We start from the raw sequence: 22033 nt of genomic DNA, 5'->3' as shown, positions 1-22033 counted from the left end.
AGAAGTAGTTTTCCCATTTCTCTTATATGTGTATCAATATGGATCCATGCACTCTTTTTTACTCAATAAGTTATGATCAGCTATTATCATGATTTATTTTTATTCTCAATTGTCTCATATTTGGACAGTAGGATCTCCTTTAAGTTGTCTCCTATATTCTTTTGATGTATCCCCATCCTTTTTTGAGTAACTTACATTCTTAAAAGATCATTCTAGTTATTATGTGGAGAAGGGACTTGGGGAGGGCAAAAGAGACAACAAAGAAACTAGTTAGATAGTTCTTACAGCAGGCCAGGTGAGAGATGAGGGTGGCTTGAAATAGAGTGGAGGCAGTGGATATAGAAATAGGGTGGTAAGATACATGCACCCCTGTGTTCATTGCAGCGTTATTCACAATAGCCAAGACTTGGAAGCAACCTAAGTGCCCATCAAGGGACAAATGGATAAAGAAGATGTGGTATATATACACAATGGAATATTACTCAGCCATAAGAAACTATGAAATCCAGCCATTTGTGACAACGTGGATGGACATTGAAGGTATTATGCAAAGTGAAATATGTCAGAGGGAGAAGGTCAAATACCATATGATCTCACTCATTAGGTAGTAGATAATAACAACAACACACAAACACGTAGAGACAGAGATTGGATTGGTGGTTACCAGAGAGGAAGTGGGGAGGGAGGAGGGCGAAAGGGATAATTAGGCACATGTATGTGGTGATGGATTGTAATTAGTTTTTGGGTGGTGAACATGAGAACATGATGTAATCCATGCAGAAATAGAAGTATAATGATGTACACCTGAAATTTATACAATGTTATAAACTAATGTTACTGCAATAAACAAAATAAATAAATAAAAGAAATAGGGTGGTAGTCGTGGACAGATTTAAAATATATTTTGGAGGTAAAAATCTATGGATCTTAGTGATAGATTGAATAAAGTAGCTGAGGGTGTGAAATGTGTTAAGGATGATTCTCACATTTCTAGTTTGAGAAATTGGCTAGGGGCTGGCCTGTTGGCGTAGTGGTTAAGCACATGCCCTCCGCTTCAGCAGCCCGGGGTTTGCAGGTTAGGATCCCGGGCGCGGACCGGCACACCGCTTGTCAAGCTATGCTGTGGCGGCGTCCCATATAAAGTAGAGGAAGATGGGCACGGATGTTAGCCCAGGGCCAATCTTCCTCAGCAAAAAAGAGGAGGATTGGCAACAGGTGTTAGCTCAGGGCTGCTCTTCCTCACAAAAAAAAAGAAAGAAAGAAATTGGCTAGATGGTGATTTCGTTCACAGTGATGGGAAAGATTGGAGATGAAGCAGCTCTGATGAGAAAGATCAAGAGTTCAAGTTCAAGAAAGATAAACGGAACTTGAAAGTGAAACTTGGTCTAGGTTTTATATTACCTTTCTACTTGTACTTCCTGACAGTCTATTTATTTATTTATTTATTTATTTATTTATTTATTTATTTATTTATTTATTTATAAAGAGAGAAGAACCCCTATCAAAACTCAGCCTTTAGTGATAGCATAGAAAAAGAAGCCAATAAAGTTCCGGAATTAGAGAAGTAGGAAAAGCTTGAAAGGTAGGTAAAAACAATCAAAAAGGGTTAAGTCAGGAAGCCAAGGTGAAAAAAATCAAAAGAAGTTAAGTCAGGAAATCAAGATAAAAGTGTTTCACTAGGTGAAATTCTGAGAGGTTAGTAAGATTTCAATTTTGGGGCCGGCCTGGTGACGCAAGCGGTTAAGTGCACGCGCTCCACTTCGGAGGCTCGGGGTTCGCGGGTTCGGATCCCGGGCACACACTGAAGCACCACTTGGTAAGCCATGCTGTGGCGGCGTCCCACATGAAGTAGAGGAAGATGGGCACGGATGTTAGCTCAGGGGCACTCTTCCTCAAGAAAAAGGGGAGGATTGGCGTTGGATGTTAGCCCAGGGCTAGTCCTCCTCACACACAAAAAATAAATAAATAAATAAGATTTCAATTTTATCTCTTCTAGAATGGTGCTTTATGAAGACAGGGATCTTTTATTCCTGTTCACTGCCATATCCCTTTATCCCGGAACAGTGCCTGGCCCATAGTAGGTATTTAATAAATATTTGTTCACCAAATTAATGAGTTTGTAGATCATGTGTTTTTGTAGTATTATTGCGTTGATTAGATATAATCTCCAGGAAAATGTTGAATGATAACAATATATGCTTTTTAGTCTTATACTTGCTATCATATTTTCTCAGGTGGTTTAAGTGTTTGATGCTTGCCTCTCTAAAACAAATATTTGAGGTTTCTTCCATGGTTAAACACTTTCCATGGCTCCCCTCACCACATACCCCTTCTCTCCCCCAATGCCTCAAGAGTAAAACCCAAACTTAGAATAGAAGTCCTGTCATAATGTGACCCCTACTTGGCATCACTTCTGGCGACCTCCCTTGTCCCATGCTAACCTCCTTATAATGCCATGCTCTTCTTGCCAGGCAAAGATGTGAGGGAAGAGCTTTCCCCAAGGAAGTCTTCTTTGACCTCTTCCCCAACAGATACCCTCCGTTGTGTTTCTGTTTTCCTCCTGGTAGATCCCTTACTTCTCTGTCTCCCCAGTAGACTCTAAGTCCCTTTCAGAAGGATCTGTGTTATTTTACTGTTTAACCTGCAGTTTCTGACACAGTATCATAAGATTTTTTGGTAGGAAAGAAGGAGGTCAAGGTCCCAGGCAAAACTGGGCCAAAACTTCCCACCTACTGTCACCTCTCTGTTTGTTTCCAGGTATTCCTCCCAGAGAATCTTCTTTATTCTCTAAATTTCAACGTTTTCCATTATATCTTCTCTTTACTGCCAAGTAATTCTGCTAATGCATTTCATCTTAATTACATTGTTAGCTGATAAGGTGTGCTCTCCTCTTCTTTTTTTTAATTTTTTTATTTTTTAAGGAACTTCTGAATGAGAAAAAAAGGTTTCGTTTTTATGACTTAAAAATTGTCACCCTCGCTGTGTCCTTTATATATGTTAGATCTGGGGCCGGCCCCGTGGCTTAGCGGTTAAGTGCGCGCGCTCTGCTGCTGGCGGCCCGGGTTCGGATCCCGGGCGCGCACTGACACACCGCTTCTCTGGCCATGCTGAGGCCGTGTCCCACATACAGCAACTAGAAGGATGTGCAGCTATGACATACAACTATGTACTGGGGCTTTGGGGGGGAAATAAATAAATAAATAAAATCTATATGTTAGATCTGGGTTTAAATTCGTATTTGCAATGTGTATTAGTATATCGAAAACTGAGAAGACTTTCAGTAAAGCAGCTATTCTCAAACTTTTTCATCTCAGGAAACTTTTACACTCTTAAAACTTATTGAAGACCCCCAAAATTTTTTGTTTATGTGGATTATATCTATCAATATTTACCATGTTAGAAATTTAAAATGAGAACATTATAAATTATTTATGAGTCCATTTAAAAGTAACAGTAAAAGCCTCATTACATGTTATATTAGCTACAGTCCAGTCAGGGGACAGATAGCACACTAGTTATTTGAAGAGGGAAAATTTAACAGAAAGAATTGTTAGATAGTAGAAGGTGGTTAACTGCTAAAAGAGGTAGAAGAGGACTCTCAGGTGTCCAGAAGTAGCAGGGGCAAAAAAAAGCATCTACTCGCTCTGGCTAGAGGGAGAGCAGACAATAGAAGAACCAGGGATTAGGAGAGGGACATTCTGTGCGGCTGAGGTTCAGACCTCCTCAAGCAGAGCCTGGAGCACCCAGCCTGACAGTGATAAAGAAACTTGCCAGAGGGAATGGGCCATTCTGATCTATAAAGCCACTGAAGATGGGGAAAGCATGGCCTGGGGGTGTAACTGGAGTTGATCTGCACTGAATAATAATAATACTGGAGTACCAGAATCCATAAGTCAAGTATCTGTCTGCTGCTATAGCTCTGCAATATCACTTTATTGCCCTCTATTGATCAAGTTTAGTGTTTCACCAGCTGGCGAAGGAGAAATGTTTTCAGGGTCCAGCTCCATTGTCACCAAAGAGGGCAAAGAAGGGTGGATTTGTAGCTGAGAGACAAGAAATTGAAAACTAGCACACATATTACTGTAAAAATTTTATAACATTTCATAAGTACTGTAAATTAAAAATAACTACAGTTTTTAAAAAACATAATGAAAGTATAGCATTGTTTTAAATTTTTGCAAATATTTTTAATGTGCTATTTAATAGAAGACAGCTGGATTTTATATCTGCTCCTGCATTCGTTCTGTTGCAATATGTTATTTTGTTGTAAGTATATGAAGAAAATCTGGCCTCACACAGATAGGTAGTTGGAAAAGGGAAGAGTATTTTAATAGCCTTTTCAGATTGTTGTGGATATTCTTCGTTGATGCTACATCAAAACTTGACAAGTCGTAGTTTCTTTCTTTTTTTTTTTTTTTTTTTGCTGGGAAAGATTCGCCCTGAGCTGACATCTGTTGCCGATCTTCCTCTCTCTTTTTTTTTCCCCTCTCCAAAGCCCCAGTACATAGTTGTATACTCTAGTTGTAAATCCTTCTAGTTCTATGTGAGCTGCCACCACAGCATGGCCACTGACAGGCAAGTGGTGTTGGTCCATGCCTGGGGAACTGAACCCAGGCCACTGAAGCAGAGCATGCTGAACTTTAACCACTAGGCCATCAGGGCTGGCTCAACAAGTCGTAGTTTGTTTTTTTTTTTTTTTTTTGAGGAAGATCAGCCCTGGGCTAACATCCGTGCTAATCCTCCTCCTTTTTTTCCCCCAAAGCCCCAGTAGATAGTTGTATGTCACAGTTGCACATCCTTCTAGTTGCTGTATGTGGGACGCGGCCTCAGCATGGCCGGAGAAGTGGTGCGTCGGTGCGTGCCCAGGATCCAAACCCAGGCCGCCAGTAGCGGAGCACGTGCACTCAACCGCTAAGCCACGGGGCCAGCCCAAGTCGTAGTTTCTTAAAGGTTAGTTGCAATGTGGAAATTGAAATCATATCAATTAACTTTTCATACATTGTTACATTGGCATTCATTGGTTACATTGAATGGATGTTTTACCCATGCATGATTTTGTGCATGTCTTTGGAAAACATTGGTTCACTGAGTTATTCAGATCTTCTAATTGTTGACATATTTCATTATACAATATCGAAAATCATATTTCTCAGTAACACCACCAATCTCATCAGCTTTGTATATTGGGAAGCTGTCAGTCTCACAGTAGTGTATACAAGTCTTTCAAAATTCTAATTTTTGCTTGAAAGTTGAGCTTTGGTAGCCTAGTAGTTAAGTTCAATGCACTCCGCTTCAATGGCCCAAGTTTGGTTCTTGGGCAGGGAGCTACACCACTCGTCTGTCAGTGGCCATGCTGTGGTGTTGGCTCACATACAAAAAGAAGAAGATTGGCAGCAGATGTTAGCTCAGGGCAAATCTTCCTCAGCAAAAAAATAAGAAAAGAAAATAAGTTGAACTGTGTCATTGGCAATAAATACTGTCAGTTGTTTTCTTTGAAGTCATAGGTTTACTATTTTCATTTTTGGGTTGCCAAATACCTAAGTCCAAAAGGACATAGTTTGTCTGGAAAACATAGTTTCTTACTTGAAAGAAATGATGGTCCATTAATCCATGAGTAAAGTGGTTAGTTCAGCTGGCAATTCAAACAGTCACACAAGTGCTTGTCTTCAAGTCAATCTTCTAACTTGGGTAAGTAGCAGAAGTGCTTTATGTGAACTTCCCACTTTATTATACAGAATATTTAAAAGACAAGTAATTTTTACTGTTTCATCAAGAACATTCTTGAGTGAAACTGCCTTTAAACAAAACAACAGACAGAAAAGTGAGTGCATGGCCATAAAGAATACAATAACTAATGTAGTTTGATGTCACTGTCCTCATTTGTCCTAAAACTTCAGCAGGTTTCCCATCACTGCTTTTGCACCATCAGCAGAAATGTCCACACAGTGAAAAAAGCAAACATTTTAGAAGTATACGAAAATAAAGACCCCCGTGTACCTCGTGAAATGGTCTCAGATATCCAGCAGTAGACAGACACATTTGGATAACCACCACAGTAAAGAAGACTGCTTTATTTCATTGAAGCCAGTGTTTCACCGAGTCCCCCCACCAGGAACCGTCTGATCAGGTGACACCCATTAACTTGGCACAAAGGAAGCACGTGTGGGATAAGTTTTGGAAAACTGTGCTGAGGTTGTTCCTTTGCCCAATATCATGCATTTCCCACCAGAACCAGTTTTTAAGGAGAGAACTGCTAACCAATAATCTGCATACCTTTTCTGTCAAAAAGAAGCACCCCCATCATTCCGTCTTCTTTTTCAGAGATTGAATAATATATAGACTTTGCCTACTACTTCAATAAAGTTAAAACCTTTTTAAAGCTTTTATTTAATAATCATAAATTGAAGCCCCAAACTATAAGGTTACAGTTCTTAGCCAGAGATGCTCACACTCTAGTACAAGTATGAAACAATTACTAGACAGGATGAGACAGGTCACAATAAAGAGCTCTGGAAACACGAATGTCAGACCTCTAATCAAGTCTGAGGGAAGTCTTTGTGGAGAGAACTGCCTGTGGTGAGTCATAAGAAATTTCCAGAGTCAGCTCAATCAATGAAAAGGAGGAGGAAAAAAGTTGTTTCTGTGAGAGGAAGCATGTGTGTGCTACCCAAGTCAGTCATGATGCCTGCCCTGTCCACAGCCCCTTGCAAGAAAACTGCTCTACTGACACAAAGGGCACCCCCTAGGGGAACCACTTGACCCTAAGCTGCTGGCCACTGCTGATGGACAAGCAACAGGAAGCTGGCCCAATGGCAGCCAATCCTTTGACTGGCCACAGTGACCTTGCACTGGCCTGATGCAAAAATATCAGCTGGTCCAAACACATTTACTCTTTGCAGAATTGAAATTGGGAACCTTGGAAAGAGAAGGGAAGTTAAGTATGGAAGGTGGAGTTAAGCTATTATAATTGAAAGAGAGGCTAGAGAGGCCATAATGCACGTGTATAAGCTAGAGTTACAAGGGAAAAGAAATGATGAATTAGTATAAGCAATGAGATGATGCTGAGAAAGTTAGACAGTAAAGAGAGAAGAACAGAACAGATGTGCGGAAAAGAACTGATCTTGTTACTGCAACATTAGAGTTAAGATCCAAAAGCTCTTGATGTTGACATCTCTAGCACTGCCAGTTCCTAGGAAGCAAAATGATGATATTGTTCCCAATTTTCTATTTCCTCATGAGAGCCCTTATTTCCTTGTATCCTTACTTGAGTGAATCTTTGTTTCTTTTAACCAAAAGATCTCAGCTGAAATGGGCATAGAGAAAGCATGACACTATTAGCAAAATACAAGTATCATGCCTGAAAAAAGGTGGCCTTGAATTGTCCCTGAGTTCCTAGTGTAGCCTCGCCAGCCTCATATGCGTGATCACTCACGTATTGTATGCATTTCAAAGAATTTTAATTCACCAAAGAAACATATAATTTGGAAAACTTTTCAAAACCTCTATCCTATTATTTTATCCATTATCAATAAATATAACATTATGCTAGAATAAAATAAGTAAAAAAATATCTCGGGAGCCGGCCCGGTGGCGCAAGCGGTTAAGTGTGCGCGCTGCGGCGGCCCAGGGTTCGCCAGTTCGGATCCCGGGTGCGCACCGATGCACCGCTTGGCAAGCCATGCTGTGGTGGCGTCCCATATAAAGTGGAGGAACATGGGCACGGATGTTAGCCCAGGGCCAGTCTTCCTCAGCAAAAAAAGAGGAGGATTGGTGGATGTTAGCACAGGGCTGATCTTCCTCACACACACAAAAAAATCTCATCTTAGCCAGTAATTTCATATATCTTTTAAGTAAGACGCATGGAAACAACTGGCATCTGATTTTGGATTTTTAGCATTTAAATGAATGCCTCTCTACTATTCATTCACCAGGTATTTATTAAGTATCTACTATATGCTCGGCACTGTTCTAGGCACTGGTCATATACCAATGAATAAAACAGACATGGAACTTAGAATTCTAATGGCAGGGGCCAGTCAGTAAACACATACAAACACACATTTCTGGTGTTAGGTGTTGGGGGGTGGGAGTTCTATTTTATATATGGTGCTCAGAGAGAGCCTCTCTGAGAAGGTGACATTTGTGTAGCAAGTGGAAGGAGTACAGAGCAAGCCATGCCCATATAAGGTGGGGATAGATTGATCCAGGCAGAGGACACAGTTAGTGCCAAGGCCCTGTGGCAGGAGCCTGCTTAGTGTATATGAGGAGCAGCAGGGAGGCCAGTGTGCCTTTAGCTGAATGAGGGAGGGCAGAATGGCAGGAATGGCAGGAGATGAAGCAAAAGAGGTGTGTGTATGGGGGCGGGGGAGGGAGATCACATAGGCCACAGTAGGGGGCTACATGCAGATACTTAGCTAATGAGGTCTAACAAATTCCCAGGTGCTGCCAGTGCCTCCTAGGCATCCATCACCTGGGAGCTTGACAGAAGATATATTCTTGGGCTCCACCCCAGACCTATTGAATCAGAACCTGCATTTTAGCAAGAGCGTCAGAGGTTTGAATACATTCAAACTTGAATACATTCAAGTATGAGAAGCATTAGTTTAGATAATGTGAGTTAACTTTGTTTCACAGAGAAATAGGAACCCACAATTAGCACTTTAATTTTCAGATGAGGATGGATTTTCTTCTATTTCTGAAAAAACATCATTGGGATTTTGATAAGGATTGCATTGAATCTGTAGATAGCTAGGGGTAGTATTGACATCTTAACAATATTAAGTCTTCCAATCTATGAACACAGGATATCTGTCAATTTTTTTGTGTCTTCTTTAATTTCTTTCAGCAACATTTTGTAGTTTTCAGTGTAGAAGTCTTTTGCCTCCTTGGTTAAGTTTATTCCTAAATATTTTATTCTTTTTGATGCTATTGTAAATAGAATTTCTTAATTTTCTTTTTGGATTGTTCATTGTTAGTGTATAAAATGCAACCAATTTTTGTGTGTTGATCTTTTATCCTGCAACTTTTCTAAAGATTCCATAAAAAAAATCATTAGAACTAATAAATATCATCTATGTACAGAGATAATTTTACTTCTTCCTTTCCAATTTGAATGCCTTTTACTTCTTTTTCTTGACTACTTGTTCTGCCTAGAACTCCCAGTACTATGGTGAATAGAAGTGGTGAAAGTGGGCATCCTTGTCTGTTCCTGATCTTAGAGGGAAAGCTTTCAGGCTTTCACCATTGAGTATGATGTTAGCTTTGGGTTCTTCAAAAATGTCCTTTATCACGTTGAGCAAGTTCCCTTCTATTTTTAGTTTACTGAGTGTTTTTATCATAGTTGATCCTCCAAATTCTTTCCCCATTTGGTAGCTTAACCCAGATAGACACAGAAATCTTGAGAGTATTTGAAAACGTCATGTTGAAGATGGCAGTGTAACCAAACTCAATGGGTTTGTCTCTTGGTGAGTGCAGAGCCAAAAAGCACAACCAAGGCTGAAGTGGGAGAAGAAAAAGGATTACTGCTTGCACAAGCACTGGAGAACACTGGGGATAGCTTCCAAAGCAATGTCCCCCTGAGCCTAGTGCCAGTGGAAACTTTATAGGCCAGAGTGCAGAGGATATGTTACAACTGTGTAACAATTGGGCCCAGTCAGGGTGCATGTGCAGGCCATTTCATAACAAGTTCAAGCAACATGCCATTATGTAACGAGGTCAAGGCACCATTACATAGCAGGCTCAATGTAACATGCCTTTATGAGATCAAGGAACATGTCATTACATAACAGGTCCATGGTAAATTTTGAACACTTAGAGCTGGAGTAAACTGCAGGGGTCTTGCTGCATCTGTGTAAATGTCACTGTAGGATGGCAACATCGGCAAAAACGGGGACATCAGCCTCTGAAAAATAGCACATTTAGTTTTCTCCTTCTCTGGAAAACATTTGACAGACCGTGTTAGTTATTGATCAGATTCTCAGTAACCCTTTCCTTGCCTGGTTCCCCATCACAGCAGAGCCATAAAATGGGAGGAGTCTTGGTTCCTAGATTTTTGCTTGGAGGAACGATCTCTATCAGCAATGGGTTTTATTATTGAGAAATAAACTACTGTGTGGATTCATCTACTATAGTAGCTAACATTGCCTTAATACATAAGCAAAGAGTAATTTCTCAAATATATTAAAAGCACTTATAAATCAATAAGAAAAACCCAAAGCCCATTGTGAAACACATAATAAATAAGTGCAGATAACTTACCTGTACAGTGTAGAGAATAATGAAGTGAACATGCACACGCTCACCACCCAGCTTTACATTACCAGTTGTGCATTCCTCTTCCCAGCTCCTGACAGAAGTACTCACTCTCCTGAATTTTGCAACAACCATTCCCTTGCTTTTCTTCAGTTTTACCTCATTTTATCTTTTAAATACTATATTTAGCTTTGTAGATCTTTAAGCTTTCTATAAACACCACATTGTGTATACGCCCTCACGACTGGCTTTTGTTTTTGCTCAATATGATGTTTTTGAGACATATCCATGTTGATACATCAGGTAGCTGTAGTGCCTTCTTTTTACCTACTATGGTATGCTACTGTATGAATAAATCATAATTGATTCATTCATTCTTCTGTTGATAAATATTAGGTTACTTTGTTTTTTTTTGCTATCACAAGCAATGCCTTTGTACATGATTATTTTTATGCACATATGCTAGAGGTTCTGTAGGCTATATACCTCGGAGTGGAATTGCTGCCTATTTGACTTTACTAGATCTCACTAACTTGCTGCCAAAAGCAGTTGTCCTAGTCTACAGTTCTAACACCAGTAGATGAGTTCTTTTGGCTCCAAATGCTCTCCAACGTTTTATACAAAGTCATTTTTAATTTTTGCCAATCTGATGGTTGTAAAATAGTGTCTCATAGTTATACTATGCATTTCCTGGATTAATCTGGTAGAACATCATTTAATAAGTTCTTCATAAAGAGAAAATCAGTCAGGTTTCCTCTTCTGTGAACTGCTTGTTTAAATGTTCCACCCATTTTTCTGTTGCATTGTTATTTTCTATTGCTTTGAATAAAAATCATAAATTCCAGACACATACCTTTTATCAGTGATATGTGTTACAAATGTCTTCTCCCATTTGTGGCCCATCTTTTCACTTTTTTTATGGTATCTTTTGATGTAGGGAAGCTTATATTTTCAGGTAGTTGAATTATCAATCTTTTCCTGAAGTGTTAGCACTTTTTGTATCTTGTTTAGGAAATCTATCCTTACCCCCAAAGTCTTAAAGCTATTTTCCTGTACAGTCTTCTAAACGTTTTATCTTTTATGTTTAGGTCTTTAATTCATCTGGAAATTTTTTTTAATAGTGTGAAGTAGAGGTCCAGTTTTCTTTCTTTCCAAATGGATAACCAGTTGTCCTATCACCATTTATTGAAGAGCTTATTCTTTACCCACTGACTGATACTGCAATGCTAGCTGCCATAAACCAAGTGTTCCAGGAAAGCTGGGTGTATTTCCAGGTTCTCTGTCTCATTCTTAGTTTGCTTCTTCCCTGTGCCAATACAACCTCCTCCAAGGCAGCACCAGCATCTGCTCAAATGCCTTCTCTGATTTTCAAATCCCTTTTTGTTTTTCGCCTCTGGGGATTTCCCTTACTTCCTGTGAGCTCAGCTATGCATTTAAAAGGGTGTTCGTTAGGTTTTATCCAGCATTTCTATGCCTGTAGTGAGAGATTTTTTTTCAGACTATCTTGTTAACCAAAACCCCATGATGGGAGAAAAGTTATTTAACTGATTCCTAAAACCAAATGTTTGTGATTATCTCACCTTGAGGATACAAGAGAGAAAAAGCACAAAGTGCTTGCATTTGAGGGAATTTTCTCTCAATAAAAGATGTAAAAATGACATTTTAAATAGCAATAATGTTTGAGTATGTTTTGGCTAAAACGTCACATTAAATAAAAAATTGCTTTGTGTAGATCAGCGAAACCTGGCCAAAATAATACCTTCCAAAGTAAAAGAAAGCAGTTGAGCCAAAAATAATCAGACCCTCATGCTGGTTACAGGAGGAATAAAGCCAATGAGATATAAAAGCTCTCACCTCTCAGGAAACAGCCTTCTGAGGGCGATGTGGGAGATTTTGATGGACAGCTGTGGAGGCAAAGCACCATAAGCATCTGCACCTTGGGCATAAACTATATAACGTGTCTCATGAGAGTTGTTAAGAAAACTAAGTGAGTTAATGTTTGTAAAGAACTCAAAACTGTCTGGCATGTAGTAAGCACTATATGGTACCTGTTTAATAAAAGTAAGGAGTAGAATTACAACCATATCATTTGGATGACGTGTCCCTATTCCCCCCAGATAGGAAACATGGGATCCACACAGCTGAGGTATGTTCAGAAGAGAGTCATTAACATTATATCTATTTATTGCCAAATCCATCCAGGGGTGTAGAATGTCCTGTCCTTGTATCAGAGATGGAAATTGGGAGACAGGGAGGTATAACCAACCCCCTTCTTTTGTTTAGTAACACAAAAAATAGGTCTCATTTCCTTTTTATATTTTTGCTGAGGAAGATTGGCCCTGAGCTAACATCTGTTGCCAATCTTCCTCTATTTTGTATGTGAGCTGCTGCCACAGCGTGGCCACTGATAGACGAGTGGTGTAGGTCCATGCCCGGGAACTGAACCCGGGCCACCAAAGTAGAGCGTGCCGAACTTAACCACTAAGTTAGGTGGCTGGGGCTGGCCCCTCATTTCCTTTTTAAAAGATCTGGTGTTGGGCTGGCCCCGTGGCTTAGCGGTTGGGGGCGCGCGCTCCGCTGCTGGCGGCCCGGGTTCGGGTCCCGGGCGCGCACCGACGTACCGCTTCTCCGGCCATGCTGGGGCCGCGTCCCACATGCAGCACCTAGAAGGATGTGAAACTGTGACATACAGCTATCTACTGGGGCTTCGGGGGAAAAAATAAATAAGATTTTTAAAAAAATTGTAAAAAAAAAATAAAAGATCTGGTGTTGTGTGCTGCATTTACTAGGGAAGATTTAAATGTTACTCCAGAAACAAGTTCCATATTAAATTCACAGATTATACGTGAAATATACTTTCCATTATTCATATAACTTGCAAGAATAGACTCAGTTATTTGGTACTATGATCTCTTCAAGACAGGGACCCTATCAGGTTCATTTCTGGTACCTGGCACAAGGAGAATGTTCAGTGAGGGATGAGGAGTAGCCGAATGCCACTTCAAATCACTACACCTTCAGAAGGTTTCCCAGGGCCATACTATGTTGCATAACAACACATTCCTCTCTTTCTGGAAGTCCCCCCATTTTTATTTAACCAGGGTCTGAATCCACTTTCAGAGGCCCTCCATGCAATATATATTCATTGACAATGTGGTGACTTCCCATTACTATAATGTTCAACAAGGGCCAAAGAGATTAGGAAGTTGATTTCTACACTGAGAGATTAGACTAGATGACTCATCTCCCCCTTCCTCCTAATATCTGATATGTGCAACAATGTGCAAGTCGACAAACATGTATTAAGTCTTAATGATAGGGAAGCTGTGGAAACAAAGATGAAAAAAGCATGGGTCCCAGCCCTGCCTCCTGAAGAGCTTCTAGTTTAGTAGGCAAGATGGACACAGAGCACTACTCCCTATTACATATAATAATTATTTGGGTTTAATATCTGCCTTCTCACTACACAGTAATGAGGACAAAAAACTAAGCTACTCTTTACCACTATATCCCTGGCATCTAACAGTGTCTGCCACTTGAAGGACTCAATATTTGTTCAAAAAGTAGATCAAACAGATAATTTCAATATAGTATAATAAGTGCCAAGAAACAGGTATATGCAAGATGCTAAGCCATGTATCCAGAGTATCAAGGATTCACAATGGGTTCATTGCAGTGCAGTAGGGTAATGCAAATATCCTGTCCCTCCTGTGTGTTGTATGTGTGTGCATGCATGTTGAGGGAGATATCTTCAGTAGGAGCTGATTATGGATTATCAAGGGTGTGGGAGTTTTTTCCTCAAGTGCTAAAATTTTGTTTAGTAAGCCTTCCACTTGGGAAGCACCTTTGCTTCTGGAAAGCTAAGCAGGGCCAGGAGGTGACAGAAAACAGGTTATTTGGCTTTGATTCTAAGTTTTAAAGAAAAAAGGTATAGGGAGCCACAAAATTCCATGGTTCCAATGAAAACTAGAAAGGCAGTCACGACATAAGTCAGAGTGGAATACAGATCGTACATTCCGCCCTAGAAAATGCCCTGTAGTCTTTCTGTCTGAGGAACCTAAGTGCAGCAGCAGGAGACCACAGGAATTTGGCCCAAGATGAATACCAGTGAGGTGGCCTCGTAGGGACTTTATATCTCTTAAAATTCTGACTCTGCTCTTTCCTTTGCCCTTTCTTCAGAGCACTACAACCACCAACGGCTTAGATCTTATGAGCTCCTGCCCAAACTGATCCATGTCCCCTGAGCTTTTTATTCCTCTGCAAAAACTCAACCTCTCCTCCCTGTTTTCAAAAAGAATATTAAAAAAAAGGCAAAGCTCTAAAATAATAAGGTATATAGGCTTTTGTGTTTATGCCTATTAATATCCTTTGTTTTCAAAAATATAACCTCATTACAGGCATTAAACACATTCTTTCTGTGGGCCATTTGGATTAACTTTTTATATTTCTTTTATTATTCCCAATAAGTCTAGCACAATGCAAGCACATAGTAAGCACTTAGATATCTGATTGGAACATGTAACAAACCTAACACACTGGACATACTTAAGATAAAATTAAAATTGAAACTATGAATTAAATGTATTCATTTCTCTCCTTATTTTCATATATTCAGATGTCCTTATAAGCTCCTACCACACTTTATTTTAATTGCCTATTTGGATTAGGCTTTTAAAATTTGTTCCATGAACAAAATGATATACTACAACTTATGAAATGACAAAGGCAAAATAAATATGACAAAATACTTAAAAATGAAGAAAGCTGACAAAATTTTGGCAATTCACCAATACAAGGATATTTTTATCATGCATCTAAAAAGGAACTCAATATTATATTCAGTTTATTTTGGAATAGCTATCTTTTTACCTGACGGTCAATACTCAAATGTCATCAAATTACTAATTTTTTAATTAAAATTTTTTTCTTAATTAAATTTGCATATATGAAGAAAAGTAATATACTGGACAACAAGTCATAAAGTACAGTCTCAGGCTTATGTGGAATTGACTGCTTTCAACAATTACTGAAATCTCTTTTCAAAGAAAATCTTCCTACTAATGTATATTTGTCCATGTAGTAGACTGAAGACAGCCAGAAATGTGGCATTCTCAAAACAGCACATAACAACTAAATGTAATGCCACAAATCAACTTATTTCCTTTAAAACTTCACTAAATAATGCCAAGGAGTACAACAAAACATTAAAAACTCCTAGCGCTCATCCTAAGAATTAGGCAATCTTCTTTGATTTTTTCTTCTCTGCTTCTTCCTTTTCCTTTTCTATTTCAGTTACTTGTAATTCAATTTCTTTGGCACTAAACATCTGAAAAGAGAAAAAATTTAAAAAGCAAATTTCAATTATACCAATAATTTCTAAATATTTATGGTATGAAGGAAGCCAATTATATTTTATAAATTAACATTTTCTATTTATAACTTTATATTTTATATAACTTCAAATATATAATGAAATATTTCAAAAGGTTCAAAAGCAACACAACTTGTAACAGTGATGGACAAAACCAGAACTCTATGACATTTCCACTATCATTGTGCTATAAAAGAAAGCAGGGCAAAATGTGATATTGAATTATATATCCTATATATGCATATAACTCTGAAAACATTTTAATGCAAGGCTTATTCTATTCATGAGCAAATAACTCATTACTGAACTCTCCCTACCCCTACCCCACTCTTATAGGATTTGACTATTTTATCAGCTCATAGACTAGCCAAAGAGGTAGGGAAAAGATGATTTACAATGCTTTGTTTATAATTCTCTCACAAAGTACAAAGCAAAAACAGTTTTTATTTTATCTAAATCAGTTTTATTTTATTTAAAATCAAAGATGGGAGCAACTTGCTCAAGGTCATACTGTGAAACAAATGGATCTGATGGTACTTAAACCCAGGTCTAGCCAACTCTGAACTTAAACCATGTCTATCCAATTCCAAAGCACATGCACTATTTTTCTACAGCCTATCCTGAAATACTATGTGGAAGGAGAGCATAACTTTGCTGTCTGTAGACATACCATCCTACCACTCATAAATAAAAATATATGTATAACTGTGTGTGTGTCTCTCCAGGTGTGTATATGTATGTATGTATGTGATGGGGCTGGAGAGGTGACTCTGGCCTCAGTGGTTCTCTGTCCTTGTGGTGTTGACACACCTGTCCCCCTGCCCTTTACAACAGGTGACAGTGTGGCCCAGTTCCCATCTCCACACTTTGTGCTCAGCACTCTGGTTATTTATGTGGAGCCATGCCAGGGTGGACCCTATTACCCTGTCCCCATTTCTCTTATTCACTGAAACTCTGCTGCTGCCCTATCCTGTGTCCCCATCCATTGATTAACTAATAAAAGGTGGGGATGTGATGTCAAAACAATGACAACAACAATAAAACCCCCCAAAACAAAAAACCCCACTGCTCCACATAGCACTGATTTTAACACTATTTCCCCTTGAAATATTTTGCTTAAAACAAAAGGTATATGTAACATAATCCTTTTTAGCACCTTTTTCATATAGTTTCCCATGCTTTAAGTGCTTTTGTACACTCTCAGCTAAAGAGAGCTAGTTGACAAACTAACATGTAAAGTTCTACCTAATGAACAATAGTGAACCGCATTTCAAGTGCTCTTTAGCCCATGAGTCCTCTATCACAATATCTGAACAATTGATCACTTTGTTCTGAACAATTTATTTTGTGGTCCAGCAGTTTTAACCCATAACAGCTGACAAAAGGTATACAAATAATAATGCTAGACTTGCCACAAAGACATATGGAAAGGTTATCACGCTAGGTATTAAAATTTAAGTCTGACAGAGGCTCAAGGCACTTTTAAGTGAAAAGAAGAGAAAAGAGATAAAAGCCAGTAGGCAATCAAGAATTGGTGATGCTTTAACACAATGAAAGATAACATTATGTTAGAAGCCTGGAAGGCCAACAATTGTATAAATAGCAGTTGAATGACACTGGCTGGAAGCATATCCTGATTTCAGAAGATCTAAAACGATGGGTCTCTATATGGTGCCAGGAATCAATCTCCATAGGGAATAGCTATACTGACCCCATATAGGCCTGACTCAATAGGGGTTTCTACTTATAAGCACACAGAACTACTAAATGGGATAGGCCCAAATATAGATCTCAGTGCCTCTAAGTCTTCACAAAGGGTTAAGGATAGGTAACTACTTGCAATAAGCACATACAAATTAGTGACTATTAGCCTACAGAAACAAAATGGAAATTGTAGTGTCAATGGAAGCTAACAGATGTTTCAGGCTTATAATGAAGATTCACAGGTGTCAACAACATTTTAACTTTTGTCAAAATACTTTATACTACAGATATTTTTTCCTCTTTGCTTAATGACTTACCTTCAAAGGTTGATTTCTTCTTATTATAGCAAGTTCAATGTTTTTTCCACCAGACTGGACAACCTAATGTAGAATAAGTGCAATACTAGAATTACTTCAGGAAATTCTGTGTTTTAATAAGCAACTGAACTAAAAAAAAACCCATGCCTTTCTGAATATGCTTTATTAGATCACTTACTTCTAGCAAAGCTCTTATTGCTAATTTGATAGCTTCATTGTCGTTTGCTATAGCATCTTCTGTGTAATTCTTTTCTAGAAATTCTCGGACAGTTTTAGCACTTCGGCCTATTGCATTTGCCTTGAAAAATAGAAGATTGTTAAGATCACTGTGATATGAATGAATTTATGGTTACTAAGTGAAGTTTAGAGACTTAGAGTTTACTCCAGTATTTCTTAGCATAATTACTAAATGAAAATTGTAGGTTTGAAAACTTAGCAAACATTTCAGCAGCTTATTTGGTTACTATATGAATAATTTTATTTTCAGTATGAACTCAATATGAATAAACTTATTTTCAGATATACCAATGCTTTGTCCTGGCCAATGCTTTCTTTTACTTTAATGGCTCCCAAGTCCTTGATAGCCAGAAGAGACTGAAAGAGTTGAAACTCCAAAAGATGTGGAGAGGAAATGAGGTGTAACTTTGCAATATGGTGCAAAAGGAAGAAAGAAAAGACAAGAAAAAAGACATCCACATTGAAGAAGAAAGCTGTCTACATGAATAGGATTGCACATAATTTTCTTAGAACTTAGAATATAAGTATAGAACTTAGAATAAAGTATACTAATTATTGATTCATTATCTTCTTTTACTATAAGCAAGAAGGGCTTCTTCTGTTCCATTCCCCATTTTCCTTTGCTCTTTAGAAATTTTCGAAGGAAAGAGGCAAATGGATTTCCCTGGCTGCATGGCTACAGGTAGTATATGGCATGTTCTTTTAATTCAGTCTAAATATCCAAACTAGTACTAGTGATGATAATGATGATGTTAATAGTAATTTACATTAACAGAGCACTTATGTGCTAGGCACTATGTTAAGCATTTTACATGGATTATCTCATTTAATCATCACAAAAACAAACAGGTACTAATACTAACTCCAATTTATGGGTGAAGAAATGAAGGGCTGGAAAGGTTAAAACAAGCTTTTTTCTCAGCACTATTGACCTTTGGGGCTGGATATTTCTTTGCTGTGGGGGGCTGTCCTGTGCATTTTAGGATGTTTAAGCAACCTCTATCTACTACATGCCAGTAGCACCGCCTACCCCAGCTGTAACAACCAAACATAGCTCTAGATATTGACAAATAGACTGCATCGACAGTCTAAGCTTTGACCTCTATACACTATGCTGCCACATGCCCCTTTGCTGTGATGGCTCTGGAGAGTGGAAAGAACCAGCAGAAGGGCCCATTCTTTTACTGAAGGATCCTGGTATTAAATGGGGAATGTCTCAGTTCTAACTGGTTAGTAATATGATCATAGGAAAGAGATCTCAAAGGATATTTTTAGGAAGGGAGCATGAAAACACACCTTTTGTACTACATGAGAGTATATTGTTCTGCTACTTCACAGAACTTTTTCTATGTCTCTATATTTCAGAGGATTAAAATAAATAGCTATGAAATTTTAAATTAGATTTTGTGGCCTTGAGATTTCACTAAGATCAAAGGTAAAGCCTTAAGCTTGGTATGACTTTGGAGTTTATTAGCTACTAGTTTTTTGGGGGTAACTAACTGGTTGCTGCCCATAGAGCAAGTACATAAGGTAGTAGTTTATCTAGAAATTTCACTGAGCTCTTTTTTTTTTTTTTTTTTTGGTGAGGAAGATTAGCCCTGAGCTAACATCCGTCGTCAGTCTTCCTCTTTTTGCCGTGGAAGACCGGCCCTGGGCTAACATCCGTGCCCATCTTCCTCTACTTTATATGGGACTTCGCCACAGCATGGCTTGACAAACAGTGCCATCGTCCGCGCCTGGGATCTGAATCTGCAAACCCCAGGCCGCCAAAGCGCAGCGTGCACTCAACAGCTCTGCTACCGGGCCAGCCCCCTCACTTTGCCCTTAAAGGTCACCCCTGACTTTCCTGCCCAGTACCTCCAATTGCCGAGGTCAAAATTCTTTAACTCTTGTCTACTTGATTGGTTTCCTAAAATCTACCTGCTTCTTGCCACACTCATATTCCCACCCTCCCTCCAACCCCATCACCAACCCCAGCTACTTCAACAGACTCTGATGGTTTTGCAATGTTTTTCCTGCCTGCCTATCCAGATTAATGATGATTTTCTGTGGCAAAGAATATGAGCTGCCAACCCCAATATCCATTCTTCCTTTGCGACAGAACTCGGGGCAATGTGCCTGCTGAAAAAATTTCATTTCCTAGCTTCCATTACCAATAGGAATATACAAGTGGAAGTAACTGGGTGGAACTTCTAGGAATCTCTGCTGCCTGGAATGCAGACATGTTGGTTGGATGTCTAGTAGCCACCTTGAGAGCATGGGACGAGACTAAGATAATAAAAGAGACAAACGCCAGCAAGGGCCTACCTTCAAACTTCTCATTATGTGAGAAAAGCAAAACCTTATGTATTAAGAATCATCACATCTCTGTTGTTAGGAGCCAAAAACAAGACCTCACAGATACACCTCTGCGTGGATCCTGTGGCACACTGCCCCACCCCCTTCAGCAATGAAAGCCTTATTCCTATAGCTTCTGGGAGAGCCAATGGCAGATAGGCCAGGCTCTTAACTTGCTTGAGAGATGCCTTGGTTAACAAGAGCTGCCTCAGCAAAGGTCACGCACTCTTCTAGGGGTGCCCTATATCCAATGACTGACTGATGAAGAGCTGTTAATGCCCAATCCCCTCAACCCAACTTGGAACAAGTCTGAAGAGCCACCCCAGATCCAGAGCTTCCCAGGGGGTTGATGAGGCCTTTACTGAGACTGCACTGCAGTCCACCTTCTCCCTCTGCCTAATCCTGTTCCCTTCCCTTCAACAAATGCTGATCCCAAAAGCACTTCATAATACGCTTCCTAAAAATGATGGTTAAACAGCCTTTAAACGTCTTTTCAGTCCTAAGATTCTATTTCTCTATGGCAGTATTTTCCAAAGAATACCAGAATGGAGAGAGGATCTATGATAAAACTGTTCTAAATTCAAGTAATCTTGGGGACGACTCCTTTAACTGCTTCTAGGAGATTTACAATGCTTTTTAGAAGATCCAGAACACAGCAAAACTTATTAAATTTCTTTAGACAAACATCACCCAAAATTACTTACAAAGCTTGTTTATATCTATTAACATCAAAAGAAATACACTTTGAGAAACATTGCCCTGAAGTACACAACATATTAACTTTGTTCCTGTTTTGAAGTATTATTGACAACAGCAGAACATGCCCCCAAAAGCATTAACAGTGTTAGTTTTGTAATATCATGCTTTGATCATCTGGAAAACATTACTTAACTGAATTAATGAATTAATTACATTAATTCATACATTAATAAATTCATTAACTAATGAATTAACTACATTAACTGAATTAATACAGATCTTCCAAATGTTGACCTATTTTATTTCTAAAATATCAAATAATTATGCTCATTAATTTCACCACCAACCTCATCAAAGAAGTCTTTAAGTACTGAGAAACTGTCAAGCTCACTGTGGCAAATATGTTTTCCAAAATTTTAATTTTTGCTTGACAGCTTGAATTTTATCATTAGCAACAAATACTATCAATTGTTTCCTTAAAGTAAAAGGCTTGGATCACTCATTCTTTAGAAGATTTCCTGCCAGATTTCCAAGTCTGAATAACCATAGTTATTCTGTCTGTTGTTCTGTCAAGTAAAAATGAAGTTCCATAAAAAATAGCCTATTTCAGCTTACAACTCAAACGATCACATAACTGTTTTTCCTCAAAACAACCACGTTACCTGAAGTAGATGTGCTTTAAGCATACTTCCATTTGATCACACAGAATCTGAAAAGATGCATACTCAAGAGTTGAGATTTTTTATAATTTTTTAATTGAGATATAATTGATATATAACATTATATTACTTTCAGGTGTACAAAATAATGATTTAATATTTGTATATATTGCAAAACGATCACCACAATAAGTCTAGTTAACTTCCATACCACACATAGTTACAAATTTTTTGTGTGCGTGATGAGAAAAAAGTCGAGATTTAATAAAATTAATAATTTGTACTGTTTCCGGCCAGCCCGGTGGTATAGTGGTTAAGTTCATGCACTCCGCTTCGGTGGCCCGGGGTTCACAGGTTCAGATCCTGGGCGTGGACCTATGCACTGCTTATCAAGCCATGATGTGGCAGGTGTCCCACATAAAACAGAGGAAGATGGGCACAGATGTTAGCTCAGGGCT

General features: G+C 38.8%; 1 protein-coding gene and 1 long non-coding RNA gene across 2 annotated transcripts in view; one reads left to right on the top strand and one right to left on the bottom strand.

The window, feature by feature from the left end:
* Positions 1 to 412: 412 nt before the first annotated feature.
* LOC131415340 (uncharacterized) lies at positions 413 to 20344 on the top strand. The gene is made up of 3 exons (XR_009222431.1): positions 413 to 540; positions 1997 to 2077; positions 19468 to 20344. It is a non-coding gene; the product is annotated as an uncharacterized LOC131415340 (long non-coding RNA).
* The window catches only part of PSMA8 (proteasome 20S subunit alpha 8), a 37905-nt gene continuing 30492 nt past the window's right edge, over positions 14621 to 22033 (bottom strand). Inside the window, exons 5-7 of the mRNA XM_058556920.1 lie at positions 17822 to 17941; positions 17644 to 17706; positions 14621 to 15577 (exon numbers count right to left, since the gene is read on the bottom strand). Coding sequence (XP_058412903.1) covers positions 15485 to 15577; positions 17644 to 17706; positions 17822 to 17941 — 276 coding nt within the window. The 3' untranslated portion in view covers positions 14621 to 15484. The remainder of the gene's footprint in view (positions 15578 to 17643; positions 17707 to 17821; positions 17942 to 22033) is intronic.

This window comes from Diceros bicornis, chromosome 16 (assembly GCF_020826845.1).
Source record: "Diceros bicornis minor isolate mBicDic1 chromosome 16, mDicBic1.mat.cur, whole genome shotgun sequence".
Classification (NCBI taxonomy): Eukaryota; Metazoa; Chordata; class Mammalia; order Perissodactyla; family Rhinocerotidae; genus Diceros; species Diceros bicornis.
This window is presented reverse-complemented; position numbering and strand designations above follow the sequence as displayed.